The sequence below is a fragment of the Mauremys mutica genome, chromosome 20, assembly GCF_020497125.1.
Source record: "Mauremys mutica isolate MM-2020 ecotype Southern chromosome 20, ASM2049712v1, whole genome shotgun sequence".
Classification (NCBI taxonomy): Eukaryota; Metazoa; Chordata; order Testudines; family Geoemydidae; genus Mauremys; species Mauremys mutica.
Window position 1 is genome coordinate 4761198 of NC_059091.1, and position 19910 is coordinate 4781107.

At 51.6% G+C, this 19910-nt stretch overlaps 2 protein-coding genes across 3 annotated transcripts; both read left to right on the forward strand.

Moving 5' to 3' along the window:
- Positions 1-9207: 9207 nt before the first annotated feature.
- On the forward strand, positions 9208-11741 carry EEF1AKMT3 (EEF1A lysine methyltransferase 3). The gene is made up of 3 exons (XM_044994367.1): positions 9208-9453; positions 10263-10374; positions 10905-11741. Exons 1-3 carry the CDS (start codon positions 9220-9222, stop codon positions 11294-11296), a joined length of 738 nt encoding a protein of 245 aa, XP_044850302.1. The 5' UTR covers positions 9208-9219; the 3' UTR covers positions 11297-11741.
- Positions 11742-12817: 1076 nt separating this feature from the next.
- Positions 12818-19743, forward strand: TSFM (Ts translation elongation factor, mitochondrial). Of its 2 annotated transcripts, none has more exons than XM_044995373.1 (6): positions 12818-12969; positions 13502-13654; positions 16858-16986; positions 17401-17523; positions 18493-18577; positions 19208-19743. In XM_044995373.1, exons 1-6 carry the CDS (start codon positions 12907-12909, stop codon positions 19663-19665), a joined length of 1011 nt encoding a protein of 336 aa, XP_044851308.1. In that variant the 5' UTR covers positions 12818-12906; the 3' UTR covers positions 19666-19743. The 2 variants fall into 2 exon arrangements, with proteins under 2 accessions (XP_044851308.1, XP_044851307.1); XM_044995372.1 differs by having other exon boundaries at positions 12825-12969; positions 13499-13654.
- The last annotated feature ends 167 nt before the right edge of the window (positions 19744-19910 follow it).

The window sequence follows — 19910 nt, forward strand, 5'->3', positions numbered from 1 at the left end:
CCTTAACCACACACACCTAGCAACATAGTTGCACCCACAGGTTGTTTCTTACACTAGCAGATTTCTTAGCTGCAGCTCCACCGGAGGAAGCTGTAGATTAAAGAAGGTACATGTGTTTTTTATCACCATGTCATCTGCCCCATCTGGCTACCACTGGTGAAGCTGCATGAGCTGGTGAATCACAGCTACAGACAGGGGCGGCTCTAGGAATCCCGCCGCCCCAAGCAGGGCGGCGCGCCGCGGGGCGCGCTCTGGCGGTGCCGGTCCCGCGGCTCCGGGGGACCTCTGGCAGACGTGCCTGCGGAGGTTCCGCTGGTCCCGCGGCTCCCGGTGGAGCTTCCGCAGGCACGTCTGCAGGAGGTGCACCCGAGCCGCGGGACCAGCGAACCCTCCGCAGTCATGCCTGCGGGAGGTCCCCCGAAGCCGCGGCATGACTGCGGAAGGTCCACCGGAGCCGGCTGCCGCCCTGCCGGCAAAATGCCGCCCCAAGCGCGCGCTTGGCGCGCTGGGGTCTGGAGCCGGCCCTGGCTACAGAATTTGCTCAAGCAGACAACCAGGGCTTGAGCTTAGTTACAGATCGGGTCTGATGATGGGCAGCTTGGATGTGGCCTAGATCTGGGAACCAGCCCACAGAGGGGTGAGGGACAGAGATCTACAATGAGAGTAAAAGAGGAAGAGATGCAACTATAAGGAACCCCCCCCCCCCCACACACACACACATGCACATCTTCCCCCTGGGGCTGACACATGGGATGTGGCCAAGACATTACTGGAAACCAATCCATAGGGGGAATTTTGGGGTTGACGATAATTATGAGTCATGCACCTTGGGCCTTTGGCTGTTCACATCTTTTCAAATTAATGAGCAATTAGCAAAATGCATAGGAATTCTGAGGAAATGGGGGAGTTGGGTAGGATTTTGCAAAGGACAAAGGCTGCCTGCTTTCCATGGCGTTTCCTGCCTTGCCTTGTTATTGATAGCTCCTTGCATGGCCCCGGATCCCTTTCCTCGCACCTGAAAGCACTTTACAAACAATTCATGAATCAAACCTCACAGCTTCCCCTGGCAAAACTGAGGCCCAGAGATGGGAGCTCACACAGTAAGAAAGTGGCAGAGCCAGCAATGAGCCAGGACAGCGCTGCCAGGGAGAACTGATTGGTTTGCGTCCTCACTCTGTCACTCACTACCAGAGCCCGGATGTGCCATGTACCTGGCAGACAATCTCGAAAGCAGCTTTATTTATTTTGTTTTAAATAACCAGGATCTGACAGAGCTCTTTTCTGCTCCCTGAGGCTCTGAAAAGTAACCTGCTTCCAAACTGTGACTGGGTAACTAGCTGCCAACAGGGCCGGTGCAACCATTTAGGCGACCTAGGTGGTCGCCTAGGGTGCTGGGATTTGGGGGGGCGCCATTTTCTTCGGCAGCGACCGCAGTGGCCGGATCTTCGGACGTCCCAGTCGCCGCCGGCATTGAGACGGAGGGAGATGGGGAGGGGAGCGCGAGGAGGGCTGCCTGCAGCAAGTAAGGGGGGAGCGGCACGCAGGGGAACTCCCCGCCCCAGCTCACCCCCGCCCCGCCTCCTCCCCGAGCACACCGTGGCTGCTTCACTTCTCCCGCCTCCCAGGCTTGCGGCGCCAATCAGCTTAGGCTCTGCAAGCCTGGGAGGCAGGAGAAGTGAAGCAGCCATGGGGTGCTCGGGGTGCTCATGCTCGGGGTGCTTGTGCGCAGAGCAGGGATGATCTGGGGCGGGGGGGTGCCTTAGGGCGGAGGGTGGGGGGTAGGGAGCTGCCACAAGGGGGCGGTCTCAGGGTGGAGGGGGAGAGCTGCCAGGGGGGGCACCTCAGGGTGGAGGGGGGGAGCTGCCGGGGGGCGGGGGTGCCTCAGGGCAGGGGGGGCGTGCAAGGTGGAAGATTCGCCTAGGGCGCGAAGCATCCTTGCACCAGCCCTGGCTGCCAACTTCCATTCATTAAAAGAAATGTAACTAGTGTTTAATTTCCAAAATTAGTCCAGATACATGCTACTGGAGCTGCCTGGATGTGGCAAAACAGTGTCCCTTAGTGTTCTCTTATGTGGGTATTTCTGACTGTGCCTTTATTAAAAAGTTGCACCGGTATCCTGTGATATGGATTGAATCATACTGGTGTCATTATCACGCAGCCCTGCAGATTACTGTAGTATGATATTCGTGTAGGGGAACATGTCGCTTTCACTCTGAACAATACAGCTGCAGCCTAAGGACAGACCACATGCCTGCTGAGTGTCTCTCGGTGAGTCAGAGGGACACGAATATACATTGCCCTTGGGGCACACCACTGTACTGGGAATCCAGGCAGAAGGAATTACCATAGTCAGCATGGTTCTGCGCTGGACACTTCATCCTGAAATGGCACGTTCCATGCCACCCTGGTTCCAAAGTTAATTAAATGCTGGTTCTATCCAAAGCAGGGTGCAGGGCTGAAACTGGGTGATTCTCAATTATTTCTCATCAGTCCCAGTAAGAATTCATCCATGGTGAAAAACTCGCGCATTAGACCCAAAAAATGATATCGTGGCTCCCAACGCAGGAAGCGTTTGGGATGGGACTTTTGCAATATTCTCTTGAAACGCCCACAGAGGATTTAGGAGTCTTGTTACTATCAGCGGTGACGAGACATAATTTTGTGGGCTAGGTCAACGTTTGCAGATGTGATAGAAGTGGAGTAACCAACTCTCATGCTTCAGTGGGGCACAGACTGATCCCAGCAGGGTCAGGAAGGAATTGTGCACAAATGGCCAGGTGCATTTTGTATGTGTGTGACACTTCCCCTGCGGCATCAAATATTAAGCATGGTTAGAGTCAGAGAACTGAACTAGATGAACCAGCAGGCTGATCCAACAGGGCAAATTCTGTGTTCCCATGTCTGTGGTGCAGTCCCAGCTCCAAAGTAGGTAGGTGTTTGAGAACAGGTTGAAATGATCTCCGCAGCCATCTTTCCAGCTCTGTCATCTCCCCTCTCCGGTGTCTCAGGGCTGCTCCAGCCTGATAGATATGGGAAGAAACAAATTTCTCCTTCTGCTTTCCCAAGGAAATATAGGGGCTCCCCATCAATCCCTCTCCTCCCCACATGGCCGTCACCTTGTGCGGCTTTTATGGCATTGCTGCAGAAGCAAACAGGTGCATTGTACAGCAGAGAGAGACTCGCGGCCCTGCCTGGGATGCTCTGAAGATGATCATCTCTGTGTACGTGTATGACAGGAAAATGTAACGGTGGATAAGGGAGGAACCTGGTTGCTATACCAAACTGGTCTTCCTTTTCGAGGTCCTTGCACAAGCCCTCCATTGCCAGGAGAACCACAGTGTCATGGGACGGATTTTGCCACGGCCCCGCATCTTTCTCGTGATCTCTCTGCTGGGAGCCAGACGGGAAGTTTCTTCCTCTCTCAGGACTTCATCTGAGATGTTTTGCTGTAGTTCTTGGTGCTTCCTGGAAGGAGACGGGTAGCCTGAGCACTCGAGGGTCCTGACATCTTGACAGGAACGGGAACTCACCATCTGTGGGGTTGTGCAACAAGCCTTTGTGGTCAAATGGTATCCTCCTCTACTTCATGGTAACTGAGGTGACTCATGGGTAGAGAGCATTCACAGCCTCTGAGAGATCCTAGAAGACGGTGCAGATGTGGGGCACTTCCCGGCTGTTCACGTTACTGGACTCGAAAGCCGGGCTTCCGTTCAGAGAAAGGCGTTTTGGGCAAAGGGCCCACGGTAGCGTGGAAGAGTCACACCCTCTACGGGAAATGCTCCTTGCGCAAGGCGAGCTGCAGAGGAAGCAGAGGCCGTGGGACCTGTGCCGACGTAGAAACACGGGGCGGTGAGGCACGAAGTGCTCATCAGATTGGGCAAATCTGCCCCACCCCTGCACCCCCATAAAGCAGCTGAATCGTGATGAAGAAGGGGGCTGCTTCCTGTTCGCACTCTTGAGCCTATGAGCCATCAACCCCCGGCCTGGACACTCGTTCTGAGGTTCTGGAAGTTTTCTGGAGTTTCCCTTCAGACTTGCCCAAATCACACCCCACTCCATCCCATAGCCCTGTTGGAACCCTGCTGGTGAGGAGAGAGAGACTTTCTCAGCATGTCCCACAATGTACCTCTCACCTCTTACAGCATCTGCAGTGCCAAACCGGGCCTCCCTTGAGCAGACACCAAAATTCACAGGCAAACCACACGGTGGCTTTCCAGGCACTCAAATGTGGGGAGCATGATTGGCCCAGGAGAAGCTAAATTCAGGTTGCTAATGCAGTCAGGGAGAGCCCCACATCTGCACCATCTTCTAGGATCTCTCAGAGGCTGTGAATTGACTGACAAAGAAAGGAACCTGGTGCCTTGAGCCTGTGTTTCTCATGGTGTTTGCAGAATCCCCAGGGAACACTGGGAAACTTTCCCCTGCCCTAACCACAGCACCTGCAAGAAGTTGGCAGCCCTGGGATTCCTGTAACACGGGTTTCTCACTGGCGCCATGGCCATGGCCACTGGCATAGGCTTCCCACCTGCATTAGCGACAGAAACGTTAACAGCCAAAGAGCTGCTGCAGGACGCTCCAGTGACCCGTGGCTCTGACGCACTTCGGGGGCCGGTGACTGAGGAGCCTGGCTCCTCCGTCAAGAAGCGAAAAGGACGTTGTTAAAGAGTAACGGACCCCGGTACGACCAGCAGCCCCGTGTGCTCCAAGAAGCTGTGGGTGAGCGAACACAAGGGCAGCAGGGGTCCCTCCAGTGACAGCGTCGGCGTGTTTGCAAGCTGGCAGAAACAGTGCCGGGACTTCTGTTTGCTCTCCTCTCTGACCTGACGAAGCCTGGCCTGGCCTCGCTCAGCCACTGCTATTCCCCGCCTGGCTGCACCCAGCTCTACACTGGGAAAGAAAGAATGGGGAATTCAGCTCCTTCTCCTCACTGCTCTCCACTTCGGAGGGCTCTCGAGATGGCTCAGCCACACATGGCGGGCGTCGCAAGAGGCACGTGAGAAGTCTTTGGGTTGCAACTTGTAAACCCTGTTGGCTTGTCCAGAGGCATGTGCAATCTGGTCCCTGGTCTCTATTTACCTTAGAAAGGAGACAAATAAAAGGAGAAACTATAAAATAATGACTGGTCTAGAGAAGGTAGATTGGGAGCTAGCTGCTGTTCTCCCTGTCTCATAGCACAAGAACAAGGAGACATTTAATTAAGCTAAAAGGTGGAAAAGTCATCACTGAGCAAAAGAAATACTTTTTTTTTTCACACCGTGTGCACTTAGCCTGTGGAACTCATGACCACTGGATGTTGTTGAGGCCAAAAGCTGGCAAGATTAAAAACGGGATTAGACATTTATATGGATAACAAGAATATGGAAGGGATAGCAAACCTCATGCTTCAGGCTTAAGCCGCTAGCTATAGAGATCAGGATAAGACTTAATGTGGGAGGCAGATTATCCCACATCTGCTACTGTGGGGTTCTTATACCGTCCTCTGGTGCACCTGGTGCTGGCCACTGTCAGAGACAGGCTACGGTGCCAGACGGACCAGGGGCCTTGTTCCCGGGGCTGATGCCCAGGGCTGTGTCCTCTCTTGAAGAAGCAGCAAATCCTGTTGCCTAGTCGGAAAGTTACCTACCCCATCCCCGGTTCTGATTCCTTCTGTGATGAGCCCCCATCAGGCCCCTTTTCCAGCACCAGACAACGTTAACTCCGATCTCATTACACAGAACTAAATGTCCTCACCAGATACAAGATGAGTTTGGTGCTGGCCATGTGGGGTTTAGGATGCACCCTTTGTTATATAAAGACCAGGAAGCGATTTGCACCATCAACCTGGGATGTGTGAATGGAACAGAGCCTGCAGATGACTTACGATGGGGAAAGCACCCCAGGATTGTTAGCCCTGGGTAGCCGTGTTAGTACCACAGTGATCTGCAAGGATTGTGGGTCTGTCCCTCACTGGACAGACATGGGATGCTGTGAGAGTGCGGGCTGAGCCTGGAACGGACGTCCCTGGTAAGCATGGAAAAACAATGAGGATCCAGCTGCCACGTGGGATCTACTATGAGGCTAAAGGCCTAGAATGTAGCTGATCATTAGCTCCCTGGCTGTTTAACTGACCTAATTCTATCACCCAAACAAGCTGGGCTTGGAGGCCGGGGTCCCTCAGCATTGCCCTGCCGGGTTAACATTTAACTGCATTATCCCCCCCATGGCTCAGCAGAGGACGCGGGTGGCTTCCGCTGGAGAATGAGATGTCGCAGGTAGGGCGGGGTTCCTGCTCTCTGATCCGAGTCAAAGGGCTGCGAGTGACGCTTCAGATAAACATCCCAAAGTTCAGATGTATCCCTAACCAAGGGGAGGCCCCCTCTCCCACTAGTGCCCCTGCCGATGGGATTTGAGCAGCCACGTTCCCAAGACAGCTTTGGAAATCTCGGCCATAATGCATTAGCATAGACACCTGTCAGCTCCAGGCCAACACCAACGTCCCAGCTCTAAGGCCAGGACCTCCTGCCTTTTAGGAGTCTCTATGCTGTTGACTCTCAGAAGGAGGGTGCCGAGGGAGAACCCCGCAGACTCTGTTGAGTGTTTTCTTGTAGGAGCAAAAGCAGCGCATTAGACCAATAACTGTGTCATTTACCACCCTGGATTTGCCTTGGTGCCGTGTTGCTGGGACAGGACTACCACAGGGAGGTAGGCACCTGTTGAGATAACGTAACCCTCGTTGTCTCTGTTGCAGACAAGAGCATTGGGGGAGCAGCAGAATGGCCTTGCCGGACACATTCCCATTCCAAATGAACCCTTTCCTGGTCTCGCTGGACACACGGACGTCTCTGACACACACCCACACTCTTTACTGTATGTAAGAACTTCTGGATTAACATCAAAACCAACAAGGAGTCCGGTGGCACCTTAAAGACTAACCGACTGGTTATTTTTACCCACAAAAGCTTATGCCCAAATAAATCTGTTAGTCTTTAAGGTGCCACCAGATTCCTCGTTGTTTTGTGGATACAGACTAACATGGCTACCCCTCTGATACTTGGATTAACATCGCCGCAAAACCACAGTCACGTCACATGCGTGAGCTGGCAGCAGTGTTAGAAAGGAATGACAACCTTGTGATTAAGGGACTTGGGAGAGCTAGCTTCAATTCCTGGCTCTGCCAACCCCTCCGTGCTTTAAAACAGGGCAAAATCAATCTTGCCTCCCTCTTTGTCTCTGCTGCATGAGAAAGGTAGGAGGTCTGGCGCATTGGGCAGTAGAGTGGGATCGGGAGATTGGGGTTCTATTCCTGGTGCTGCTACAGACTCCCTGCATTTAAGGGGACCATTCTAAAGGATGGCCCCCCACCGTCCCCATTTCTTCACAGGTGCAATTTACACAAGCATTTTGGCCCCTGCAAACTGAACATCCGGGGCCAATCGGTGCACTCACGCCTCTAACGTAATTGCAGGTGTGGCGTTGCCCACTCTTGCAATTTAATCACGAGTCTCGCGAGACTTGGTGTTGGTCTTAAAGTTCCAACTGCTGGAATCAAGAGATTGCAGGAGACATTCAGCTTTCACTGGGAGAAGGAGCTGTGAGAGGGGACCTTGATGGAGCTACTATAAGGTGGGTGCATAACTGGTAGGAAACCGTTCCCAGAGAGTAGTTATCAGTAGTTCACAGTCATGCTGGAAGGGCATAATGAGTGGGGTCCAGCAGGAATCAGCTCTGGGTCCAGTTCTGTTCAATATCTTCATCAATGATCTAGATAATGGCATAGAGAGCACATTTATAATGTTTGCGGACAATACCAACCTGGGAGGGGTTGCAAGTGCTTTGGAGCAGAGGTTCTCAGCCGTTTTCTTTCTGCTATAAAAACTCCATGGCCCACTTGTACCACAATAACTGGTTTTCTGCATATAAAAGCTAGGGCCAGCATTAAGGGGATAGCAAGCAGGGCAAATGCCTGCCTCCCCCGCATGCCACAGGGGCCCCCACGAAGCTACATTGCTCAGGCTTCAGCTTCAGCCCTGGGTGACGGGGCTCAGGGACCAGGACTTCAGCCCATCGGGTGGGCCTTCGGCTTTCTGCCCTAGGCCCCCAGCGAGTCTAATGCTGGCCCTGCTTGGAGGCCCCCCGAAACCTGCTTGAGTCATCGTAGGGGTCCCCGGACCCCCAGTTGAGAACTACTGCTTTAGAGGATAGGATTATAATTCAACATGATCTGGACAAACTGGAGAAATGGTCTGAAGTAAACAGGATGAAACTCAATAAGGACCAATGCAAAGTACTCCACTAAGGAAGGAACAATCAGTTGCACATACACAAAATGGGAAATGACTGCCTAGGAAGGAGTACTACGGAAAGGGATCTGGGGGTCATAGTGGATCACAAGCTAAACATGAGTCAACAGTATAACTCTGTTGCAAAAAAAGTGAACATCATTCTGGGCTGTATTAGCAGGAGTGGTGTAAGCAAGACACGAAAAGTAATTCTCCCGCTCTACTCCGTGCTGATTAGGCCTCAACTGGAGTATTGTGGCCAGTTCTGGGCACCACATTTCAGGAAAGATGTGGACAAACTGGAGAAAGTCCAGAGAAGAGCAACAAAAATGATGAAAGGTCTAGAAAACATGACCTAGGAGGGAAGATTGAAAAAAGTGGGTTTGTTTAGTCTGGAAAAGAGAAAACTGACGGGGGACATGATCACAGTTTTCAAGTACATAAAAAGTACAGAGGAGGAGGGAGAAAAAATGTTCTTAACCTCTGAGGGTAGGACAAGAAGCAGTGGGCTTAAATTACAGCAAGGGAGGTTTAGGTTGGACATTAGGAAGAGCTTCCTGTCAGGGTGGTTAAGCACTGGAATAAATTACCTAGGGACGTTGTGGAATCTCCATCGCTGGAGATTTTTAAGAGCAGGTTAGACAAACACCTGTCTGCCAATATCATGATAATAAGTGGATGGTAATTTCACAGGGGCCCTGCCCCTCTTTGTGGCCCAGCTCAGCTGCCTTCTCTGGGCAGTGGGGCTGGCCGGGCTCGGCCCTTCCATGCCCCAAGTCGCTTGGATGCTAATGATGACGCCCCACGGAAACAAATGCCTAGGAACAGCAGCCCATGATGGACCACTTACCTGCCCCAGGTGAGCAGGGCGAGGCTCCTCCCCCCGGAGCCCATCCTCCAATGGGAGCATCAGGTTGGCCCCGCCTATCCAATCAGGGGGCGGGGGCGGGGCCGCCTCAAGATGGCTGCGTCCAGGCAGCCGCTTTTCTGCCACGTGGAGTTCGGCGGGGCGGTGGCTGCCCGGGAGCCGCCGGAGGCCGCCCCCGAGGGGCTGGAGGCCGTGTTCCCCCGGGAGGTCGGGCTCTTCGCTGACGCCTTCCCCGAGGAGACCCGCTACGGCTTCTGCGGCCACGTGTTAACCATCGCCCAGCACCACGGGGCCCGGCTCGGGGTGGCAGCGCCCGTCTGGGAGGCGGTGAGGGTCAGGGGGCAGAGGAGCCCGCTGGGGACGGGGGGTGAAATGGGGGAGAGGTTGGGTGCAGGGGGAGGTGAAATGGGGGGTTAGGTACCGGAGGGGGTGTGTGGGATGGGTGCGGGGGTGAGATTGGGGGGTGGATGCCCTAAAATACAGGGGGAGGATTAGCTGGGAGATTAGGAGGATCTGGGGAGGGCTGGCTTGGAGGTGGTGAGAGCAGGGGCGGAGGGGTCGAGGGGGAAAAGTTAGGATGCTTGGCAAGGAGGTGGGGAGAGCTGGAACGTCGGAGTTGGTCGGAAACCTTTGAGCTCTGGGGCTGGGGCATCCCACAGCACATGGAGCTGGGGCTGGTGGTGGCTCAGCACAAAGTGATGTGTACCCCAGTGCCTGTAGGGTGGCTTGGTGCTCCATTCATGGGGAGTGGCTGGTTCATCAGATAAGGTGGGGGCTCTTTGTGTGGCTCAGAAGATGTCCCTGGCCTTGGGAAGCTGTAGCCTCTCAGTTGTTCCTCTACCCCAGAATTCCTGTTCTCCAGCTGCAAATCCCATCCATTGTAGGCGCTTCCATGGAAGATCAGACCTGTAGCCCATCTAATTCAGAATCCCATCTTTGTCAGTGGCCAGTACTTCAGAGACAGGTGTAACAGGTCATTAAAGAAATAACCAGCCTAAGTTTCTCCCTAAATCTATCAATTAAGAGTCAGTGCAGGAGGATCTGTCTCCCTTATGCTTTTGTTTTCCTGTCCTGTCTATCACCGGATGGCCTCATTCTCCACCTGTCCCTCTGCTCTTCTCATCTCTGCGCCGAAGGCTCTAACTCTGTGTAAATATTTTGAGAAGCAGAAGCTCAACTTCTGGGGCAAGAAGGTGATTGAGCTGGGCGCTGGGACAGGCATCGTGGGCATACTTGCCACTCTGCTTGGTATGTACAGTTGCTTGACAGCGGAGCTGAAGCATGGGGTGGGGGTGGAGGCGGCAGTCATGCATCTGATCTGTGGCATTTCTAAACTACCTATCACCATAGTGTCTAACCACCTAAATGGGACCTGATGCGGACGCGCTGTACAGAGAGACCTGTTGAGGTTTTGTAACTGGCCTGCTGGTGACAGCTCGCAGGTGTGCCCAACTTTGCTCATCTCAAGATGGCATCAGCAGCTTAGTGGAAGTCCAAGGGCCTCCTCTGCTTATAGCATGGCAAAGATAACAGCTGCCCTCCTATTTAGTACAGCCTGTAGGCTCAAGAGGAGGCTGCTGGCTGAGTGTGCTGGGCCTCTCCCTAGCCCTGCATTAGCTGGTATGTATAGATAGCCTGGGGATGGGAAATATGGATCTGTTGCACCATGGATCCAGGAAGCCAGTGAAAATTCTGCAATGTCTGGATAATGCGTACCGGGAGGGTTGGATTCTCCTAACCAACACCTACGCCTTCTGGGTTGCTCTTGTCTTTTCCAGGAGGAGATGTAACCATCACAGATCTCCCTCTGGCTTTGGAGCAGATACAGGAGAATGTCCATAGGAATGTGCCTGCAGCGCATTCGGCTCGGGCCAGAGTTTGTGCTCTGTCCTGGGGTCTGGACCACGAGGAGTTCCTGAGAGACTACGACTTCATCCTGGGTGCAGACATAGTTTACCTGAAAGACACGTACCCCTTACTAATCAGGACCCTCCAGCACCTCTGTGGCCCTCATTCAACCATCTACCTGTCTTCCAAAATGCGGCAGGAGCACAGCACGGCTATGTTCTACGAGGCGCTGCTCCCGCTGCACTTCACTTCAGAACTGGCCTATAGGGATGAAAATGAGAACATTAACATCTATAGAGTCACCAGCAAGCAGAATAGCTGAGGTTAGGGTGGACCTTTCTCCCTGGCTGGAATGGTGTTGACTCTGCCTAGCTGAGAGTGCAGGGGGCCAGATTCCTCCTTTCTGCCACTAATATGGACCCAAGATGTCGTTAGCACCACCACCACCACGAACCACCTGGGGAGAGAAGCTGGGTTTTAGCTTTTCCCCAGACCTGAGGACAGTTTCTTGCCATCAGTGGAAGTTCTAAAGGCAAAGATCTTTAAGAGGATGGCTGTTTTAGGCCCATCCCTGGAACCCTGGCCTTCCAAGCCAAAAGGTCTTCTGCCACTGAAGCAGGCCAAGTGACTTGAAGCAACCACCAAGAGCATTAAACTTCTCTTAAGAGACACCATGGTGCCTTGTTCCTATAATTTGGCTAAATATATTTTTTCATAACTTTTCATATTTGAATTAAAGGTGGATTTCATGTGTCACTCCTTGGGAATTGTGGTGAAGGGAAAAAAGAGTTAAACTGTAAATGTCTACAAACTATTTTGTACACCGGCACCCTGTCTTGGGTAGGCTCTGGCCCCCTAGATGGCAGTGCAGCTCTGCTTATGTGCAGGCTGCATACCTTCTCTCAAGAGGTAATGAAGGCTCTCCCTTGGGTTTTATTTAAGTAGAAATGGATGTGTGCATGCCCAGCGTCTTAAATGTTGCAGGTGCTAGAGGCTGCACCTGCTGTGGGAACCACCCTTGGCCCCTGCCCCAGGCACAGCCACTTTCTGCGGAGGAGGGAGGGAGAGGCACTTCCTTGGCTTCTGATCAGTGTGTCAGCAACCCATGTGTACACCCTTCACTTTTACCCGGCATGGGCTGTGAATATACGGCTGGGTGCTTTCCAAGTGATAATACCTACCTTGTAACTACATAGAAATGTTCCCTTCCGAGAGAAGCCTTGGGGCTCCATTAAACAGACATGGCTGTATGTATAGCATGGGGGTTTTGTCAGAAGGTACAGGGGAAATACTGAGGCACGAGGACTTGCACTGAGCGGGACAGGTCCCTCTTCTGCTCTGCACCCTGCATGTGTTACTCAGGGCCAATATGAATCCAACAGGGCCATGGGCAAGTGGCCCACTGCCCAGTATGGGCTTTGCTTTGCTACATCCTCCTGTTCTATGGTTTATTGGTAATAAATGGGAGAGTGCAGGCCACAGGACAGGGCCTCAGGGCTCCTGGGTTCTATTGCTGGCCTTAGTGGAAATCCTGGGAGGCAGGATGCCTGGGTTCCATTCCTAGCTGGGGAGGGGAGGTAGGACTCCTGGGTTCCCAGGTGGGAGGGGCATGGTATGGGGGAGATGGGGGGGCAGGGCAGCCTTTGGGGGTGGGAGATAAATGAACAGGAGATGGGTTGTCCCGCCCTCCCTGCGGCAGCAGCCAATGAAACGGCTCGTTCCTTCCCCGCCTCCCTGCCATTGGCTTCTGTCGTCATCATCTGCGACGGCCAATCGGCTCCGCGAGGGTTCACGGCGCCGACGTGATCAGGCGGCGGGGGCGTTTCTCGCGCACGCGCCCTCGGGCTGGCTGCTTATGCCGGTGCCTATAGGCTGCGGGACGTGTGACGTATAACGTGCGCGCCGCGGCGGCCGGCCCCGGCAGGGAGCGGGATGCAGAGGGCGGCCCTGACCGGAATTTGCGGCCCCCTGCGCGGGGGGGCCCGACCGGGGCCGGTGAGGGGGGGTGTGTAGGTCGGGGTTTGACCCCCCCAGGGGAGCTGGTCCCGGCCCCTCCCCCCCCGCCTATCCTGGCTCCTGTAGGGGGCGGGGCAGGACGCCTGGGTTCCCTCCTCAACCCCCCCCCCCCGGACTCGGGGTATGGGGCTCGCTCCCGCCCTCCCGAGCCTGGGGCACGGTGACCCCCCCCCCTCCCCGCTTCCCCCGGCCTGGTGCTGGCCCGGGGCGGCCGTCACTGGAGCCACGTGCTGCCCCAGCCCAGCCTGGGCCTTGTCCGAGCTCCTCCAGTGGCGGGTTCCCGGCCTGTGCATACACTTGCAGCGGGAGGCAGTAAGGAGCATGAAGCCAGTGGGAGCAAATGAGAGGAAGGGGTTACACAGTAGGGGGCTGAACTAAGCTAATGCTGAGATAGACAGCAGGGCTGGGGTTCGGTCACCCCCAGCATGAGGCTGTTCCTTACCCCTTTCTTCAGCATCCAGGGGGCCTCTCCTGCATGCAACTTCAACTTTTATCTTCTCACCGCCAGCAGGTCGTTTCCTGGCAGCCGGTTTGTCTCTTTCACGCTGGTCTCCGTGTGTTTGCGGCAGATAAGGAGCTGCTGGTGAAGCTCAGGAAGAAAACCGGTTATTCCTTCGTGAATTGTAAGAAAGCCTTAGAGAAGTTCAGTGGCGACTCCAAACAGGTGAGAGCTGCTTGAACTTCACCCTGACATTGCACTGAATTTCAGTGGGATTTGGGTGCCTAACTCCCTTAGGCTTCTTTCAAAGTGTCAGTCTGAGTGAGTTGAGACTGGAATTCCTACTTGGGTGCGGGGAGGGTGCGCACTGCATTCAGGTGTATAAAAACAAAGGAAGGGTATATTTAAAACTGAGTGGTTCCTTTTACTTACCTCAGTCCATACTAAAAGGAGATGGTGCATAGATACCAAGGCAATAGGTTTAATCGTGTTTCTGTTGTAGTCATTATGTAGGATTCCCTCCAACGGGCATTGATCATCAAAGGCTTGGTTTTTAGAAAGGTCTGGATAATGTTGTGATCTCTATAGCTGTCCAAACCAGGGGAACAGCCGTGGGTACTGGTGTGGCTCCCCACTTTACCAACCTCTTCGTGGACCGCCTCAAGGAAGAATTTCTGGAAAAATGCACCATGAAACCAACAAAATAGCTGAGATACTTTAATGATCTTTTCATTCTCTGGGCAGGGATCTAAATTCCCTTAATTTCCACCACAACTTCAGCAACCACCACCCATCCATCAAACTCCCTAGAACACACCCACACGGACATCAGCTTCCTAGACACCACAATCCGCTTCAACAGTGGGATCCTACTAACAACTTTATACAAGAAGCCACTGATCACCATGCAAAGCAACCACTGCAGACACACCAAAAAATCCATAATCTACAGCCAAGCACTCTGTTATCACAGAATTTGCTCCAAAGAGAGAGTCTGGGATACACACCTAAACACATTTAAAGTTGCCTTTGCTAAACAAGAACACTCCCCCAGCAAAGTAGGTCGTATCATAGAAAGGGACATCCAGATACCCTGGAAGAACCTGCATCAGTACATGAAAAAGAAACCCACTGACCTCACCTCCCTAGTTGTCACCTACTACCCCACACTGGAACCGCTGTAGCTTATCATCAAACAAGTACAACCCATACTTGATGAGGACCACATCCTGAAAGAAATGTTTCCTGAACCCCCTCTTCTGGCCTTCAAACAACTCCCAAGCCTTGCCAAACTCATCAGAAGCAAGCGCCCCATAGACCAGGGTGGATAAAAATCAATTATTTAAAAAAAAAAAATTCTTATTTAAATTGGATTTTTTTGATAAAATGTTTTTTCCTCAAAAAGCATCTAAAGATCGTTTTAATTAAGATACATTATAGCTCAAAGATATCTCATCATGGAATAGGGATTATAAATTCTAATTCTATAGTGAGACAATATGTTCATGTAATGTTTAAGAAAAGTTTTGTAAATAAGCTCCAATAGTCATGGATTAGGAATCCAGGGGCTTCTGCATAGATTATTTAGGTTAATCTTTCTATCTACCCAATGGGACTCAGTGCTCAGTCTAGAAGATACCATCAGAGATGCTGAGTTTTGCAGTTTTCAAAACTAAGGATTTGTGTCTCCAGAGATAACATGGTTAACAGCAAAAATGTTTTTAAACAAATAAATATATAGAGATGAGAAATAACAGACCTCAACCCTTTTGTCCCGCTGCAAATTTGTGTACACAGAGTCAATCTCTTACCTCTCTAAAAGTGCAAAGTTTCAAAAAGTTCAATGAATAGAAAACTGTTGGAGGCGGAATAGATCTGGACAAGGAGAAGAAGTCTGGAGATAAATGTGAGACGGGAGGAACAGACAGTAGAAACAAAAGTGAAACTGTTTAAGCAGCATATTCCAGAATGCACTTTTTTGCAGAAATCCATGATTGAATAGAGTCTTCTTGATTAGTGATTGAAATCAATTTGATTTAAATCAAATCCACCCTGCCACAGACCAGAACACACCAACTCAAGCACCACCAGACCCTGCCAGAACAACAGATACAAAACCTGCAGATACATCTCCACTGCTACAGTGATCAACACTCCCCAGCATACCTTTCAAGATTCATGGGTCCTACATATGCAGGAGGTCAGACTAGATGATCATAATGGTCCTTCTGACCTCAAAGTCTATGAGTCTATATGCCTATTGCAACATGTGCTGTATCCCATCCAGTGCATCAGATACCCCACTAACAACTAGATGGGTGAAACCAATCACTCAGCTCTCAAATGAACTCACCCAGAAAAATGGTATACCACAAAAGCACAATATCACCTGTGGTTGAACACTTCACAAAGTGATTACTCCATATCTGATCTTTCAATACTGTCCTCAAGGGAAACCTGTCCAACACCTTCAAAAGGCAAGCCAGGGAACTTAAATTCATAACTCTGCTAGCCACCAAAAGCCATGGACTTACCAGAGATGCTCATTGCAACAGTTTGTAACACACCTCACTGTTGCTACCCTTAATTGGCCACTTAATGAGCAAGAGGTTTAAAACAAATAAAAGGAAGTTCTTCACACAGCACACAGTCAACTTGTGGAACTCCTTGCCTGAGGAGGTTGTGAAGGCTAGGACTATAACAAGGTTTAAAAGAGAACTGGATACATTCATGGAGGTTAAGTCCATTAATGGTTATTAGCCAGGATGGGTAAGGAATGGTGTCCTTAGCCTCTGTTTGTCAGAGAGCAGTGATGGACAGCAGGAGAGAGATCACTTGATCATTACCTGTTAGGTTCACTCCCTCTGGGGTACCTGGCATTGGCCACTGTCAGGTTACTGGGCTGGATGGACCTTTGGTCTGACCCAGTATGGCCATTCTTACATTCAAACCCTTTATGCATAAGAATCTAACCCCTAATTGCGCACTTCATTTCAAGAGACCACCTCCAACGTGCATTACTCCTCTTGCGTAACAATCTTTCCCAACTTGTATTTAGCGCAGATACTCTGCTTTCTGTCCCAGACCTAAAGAAGAGCTCTGTGTAGCTTAAAAGTTTGTACCTTCCATCAACAAAAGTTGGTCCAGTAAAAGATATTATCTCATCTCTCTCATGTGCTGGGACCAACATGGCTACAACGGCACTGCAAATAATCATCCCGAATGGGACAGCACCACACAGTCGGTCAGTGTCCTGTTGGCTTGGGTTTCTTGCATTTTTTGAAACCATTAGGACGTGGTGTGACCATTATGGTCTCTCCTATGAGGCTACTTTTCCACTTTCAGTGTTACCAAACTTAGGTCAAGCAGAGAGTTTGGGCTCTGAACTGACTTTTGTTGGGTTCATCTTCTTGGTTTTGTCTTCAAAGGCTGAAGCCTGGCTGCATGAGCAGGCCCAAAAGGAGGGATGGAGCAAAGCTTCCAAACTGCAGGGCAGGAAGACAAAAGAAGGCCTTATCGGGCTGCTGCAGGAGGGGAACGCGGCAGTGATGGTGGAGGTAAGCTCCTCCCCTAGTGTGTGAGGGACCCTTTCCTTGGGATGGAGTAAGTCGTATTAACCTGGTAGCTTGAGCTGGCCCGTGGGCATAAGCTCAAATCTTGCAGCTGTGAGTTTAACTTGCTTAAAATATTAAATAGACAAATCTGTCTAGTTAAATCATGATTAACCGAGAAGATCTGGCATGAATGATACTACATGGATTCCTTTTAACTGTAGGACTGACGGAGGGTTTGTTTCTGTTTCTAAGTAGAATAGTAATAGCCTGCTCTGAAAAGGTGGAGGGCTTATTTCTGTCACATCGGGCTGCTGACTTCCCTGACAGCAGCTCCGACTGCTGTAACGGCCACCCCTTAAGTGGAGTGGCAGCTGTCAGACAATGACTTCAGGATAACCAGCTGTTTCTCTCTACCAGGTGAACTGCGAGACGGACTTTGTGGCCAGAAATGTCAAATTTCAACAGTTAGTTCGGCAAGCAGCATCTGGGACAATGTTCCACCATCAAGGCGCTAAGGACCATTTAACCACATATATCAAGGTAAGAGATCTATCGAAAGGACTTATCCTTCCTCCCCCCCCCCCATCGGACCACCTCTCCCTCTTGAATAGAGATGTTCCTCCCAGCACCTCCATGAGGTAGGGAAGTGCTATTGAGCCACAAAGATGTGGTGGCCTTGTCTGCACTTTGCCAGTATAGCTCTGTTGGCAGAGCCCCCTAGTGGAGACTCACCGTATATAGACTCTTCTTATATGTTCCATTCTATACATCCGATGAAGTGGGCTGTAGCCCATGAAAGCTTATGCTCAAATTTGTTAGTCTCTAAGGTGCCACAAGCACTCCTGTTCTTTTTACGTAGGCCAACGGAAGCACACTTCTAGCAGCACAGTTGTGTCTACACTTGGGACTTTGATGTTACAACTGTTTTGTCTAGGGGATGTGACTTTTTTTTTTTCACACCAACATAGCTATGTCAGCAAAACTTTGAGTATAGGCATAGAGCGAATCTACACTAGAAAATTAGATCGACCCAGCTACTTCGCTCAGGGGTGTAAAAACCCCACTCCCCTGACAGATCAAAGTCCCATGTAGCCAGCGCTAGGTCGACGGAATAGTTCTTCCGTCAACCTTGGTGCCGCCTCTCGGGAAGGTGGATTTACTACATCAAATGCATCTCGCTGAAGTGGAATTCTCACTGATGCTGGCCTGACTAAGACGTCCTTCCCAATCATGAGCTTTCGGCCAAGCCCCTTTGCTGAGATATGTCTCAGCAAAGCAGCTATCCCGCCTCAAAATCCTTGTTTGGATTAGGGGACATGATGAAGTATTGGAGGAATTTGTTCTGCGTAATCTCCAATGTGTAGAAGTCAATTGAATAGGAGGTCGTCTGGCGGTGCTGTGTGAGGATACACCACATGAGGCATCTCTTGGAGTTGCTGGGGGCCGGAGGCTCCTGCTCTCCCAGAGTCAGGGGGCTTGCAGTTAATCCGTTCTCTCTGTCTCTTTCAGCGTTTCATGAAGGCAGCTGAGCTTTCTCAACTGCGGACCGGGCCTGCTGGATGTTTGCTCAGCGACCAGCTGGCTCTAGCTATAGGTGGGTGCTCTAGTACCAGATGTCGGTTAGAAGATACAAATCAGGGAGGTGATTGTGTGATTGACTGAGAAACCCCTTCCGCTGGGAGGATTCCACCTTTCGTCCTGCGTTCATGGGGCTGGCTGCCATGAGTCTTGTCTGTTTCCAGCCTCACGGAAACTGCTTGTGCTGATGCCTCTGACAGCACGGAGGATGCAGTGAGGCTTAGTTGGGGACCATTAAATTCTGTGAACTGTCCTGTAACCACTCTCAGGCACTCAGAAGTCGTACTGCTGCAAAGTAGTCCGGAGGGAGTTTTCTGATGTGGGGCATCCCTTTAGGCTACTGCAGTGTGCTGTCATTCTAGCATTTCTAATACGCAGTGAGCTAACCAAGCTCTTTCTTACAGAAAGGGGTTTCCTGTTTTATTAAATGCAGGGGAGAGGGTCAGATACTGTGGGGACAGGCCTAGTACCTATATTGAGACACCTCTCCAGCCTTGAGCAGCAAAACTACCAAGGAACCTGACATCTCAAAGGTGGGGCAGGAGAGAGCAGAAAGCTGCAGCAAATGGCTCTGCCCCAGAACACTCGGCCTGATCTGTCCCTTTCAGAGTGAAATAAGACCTGTTCTTGTTTTGGGTTTTTAAAGGCAAACTCGGGGAGAACATGGTTATCAAGAGGGCTGCCTGGATGGCCGTGCCAGCGACCTACTACATTGGCTCTTACGTCCATGGGGCGCTGCCAGCGGATAATCCCTCCCTGTCTAACGTGGCGCTTGGGAAGTACGGGGCCTTAGTGGTCTGCCACGCCTCTGAGCAGAGCCAGAAGTCAAACCTTGCTGATCTAGGCCGGAGGCTGGGCCAGCATGTAGTGGGAATGGCCCCTCTGTCGGTGGGATCTCTGGAGGATGAACCTGGCGGAGACACGGAAACCAAAATGCTTGCCCAGCCTTTCTTGCTGGACCCCAGCCTTACCCTGGGCCAGTACGTGCAGCCCCAAGGTGTGTCTGTGCTGGACTTTGTGCGGTTCGAGTGCGGCGAGGACACAGAGATACCAGAAGCGGAGGAGACGCAGCAACGTCTCGCACAAGAAGAAAACGCTTCGTAATCTCACGTCTGTGGCCGTGGGCCGGGCATTTACATATCGGATCAGTAAGGAAATAATTATGAGACAGGATCAATAGTGAATTAAAAAGGACCTTGGTAACTGTCCTGTACTAAGCATAGGCGGGCATTTTATATCCAGTGGGCTGGCCTGTTTCTAGGGAAGTCAGCAGGGAGTGTTGGATCGCGGCTGATGGTTCAAGCTACATGCACAGACTGCTGCAGTATATATTGAAATAATCTTAACCC

Coding starts and splice junctions, on each gene's coding strand:
- TSFM (XM_044995372.1), top strand. CDS start 12,907: ATGCAGAGGGCGGCCCTGACCGGAATTTGCGGCCCCCTGCGCGGGGGG. Junction 16,987..17,400: donor ACGCGGCAGTGATGGTGGAG/GTAAGCTCCTCC, acceptor TCTCTCTACCAG/GTGAACTGCGAGACGGACTT. Junction 17,524..18,492: donor ATTTAACCACATATATCAAG/GTAAGAGATCTA, acceptor TGTCTCTTTCAG/CGTTTCATGAAGGCAGCTGA.
- EEF1AKMT3 (XM_044994367.1), top strand. CDS start 9,220: ATGGCTGCGTCCAGGCAGCCGCTTTTCTGCCACGTGGAGTTCGGCGGG. Junction 9,454..10,262: donor CAGCGCCCGTCTGGGAGGCG/GTGAGGGTCAGG, acceptor TCTGCGCCGAAG/GCTCTAACTCTGTGTAAATA. Junction 10,375..10,904: donor CATACTTGCCACTCTGCTTG/GTATGTACAGTT, acceptor TGTCTTTTCCAG/GAGGAGATGTAACCATCACA.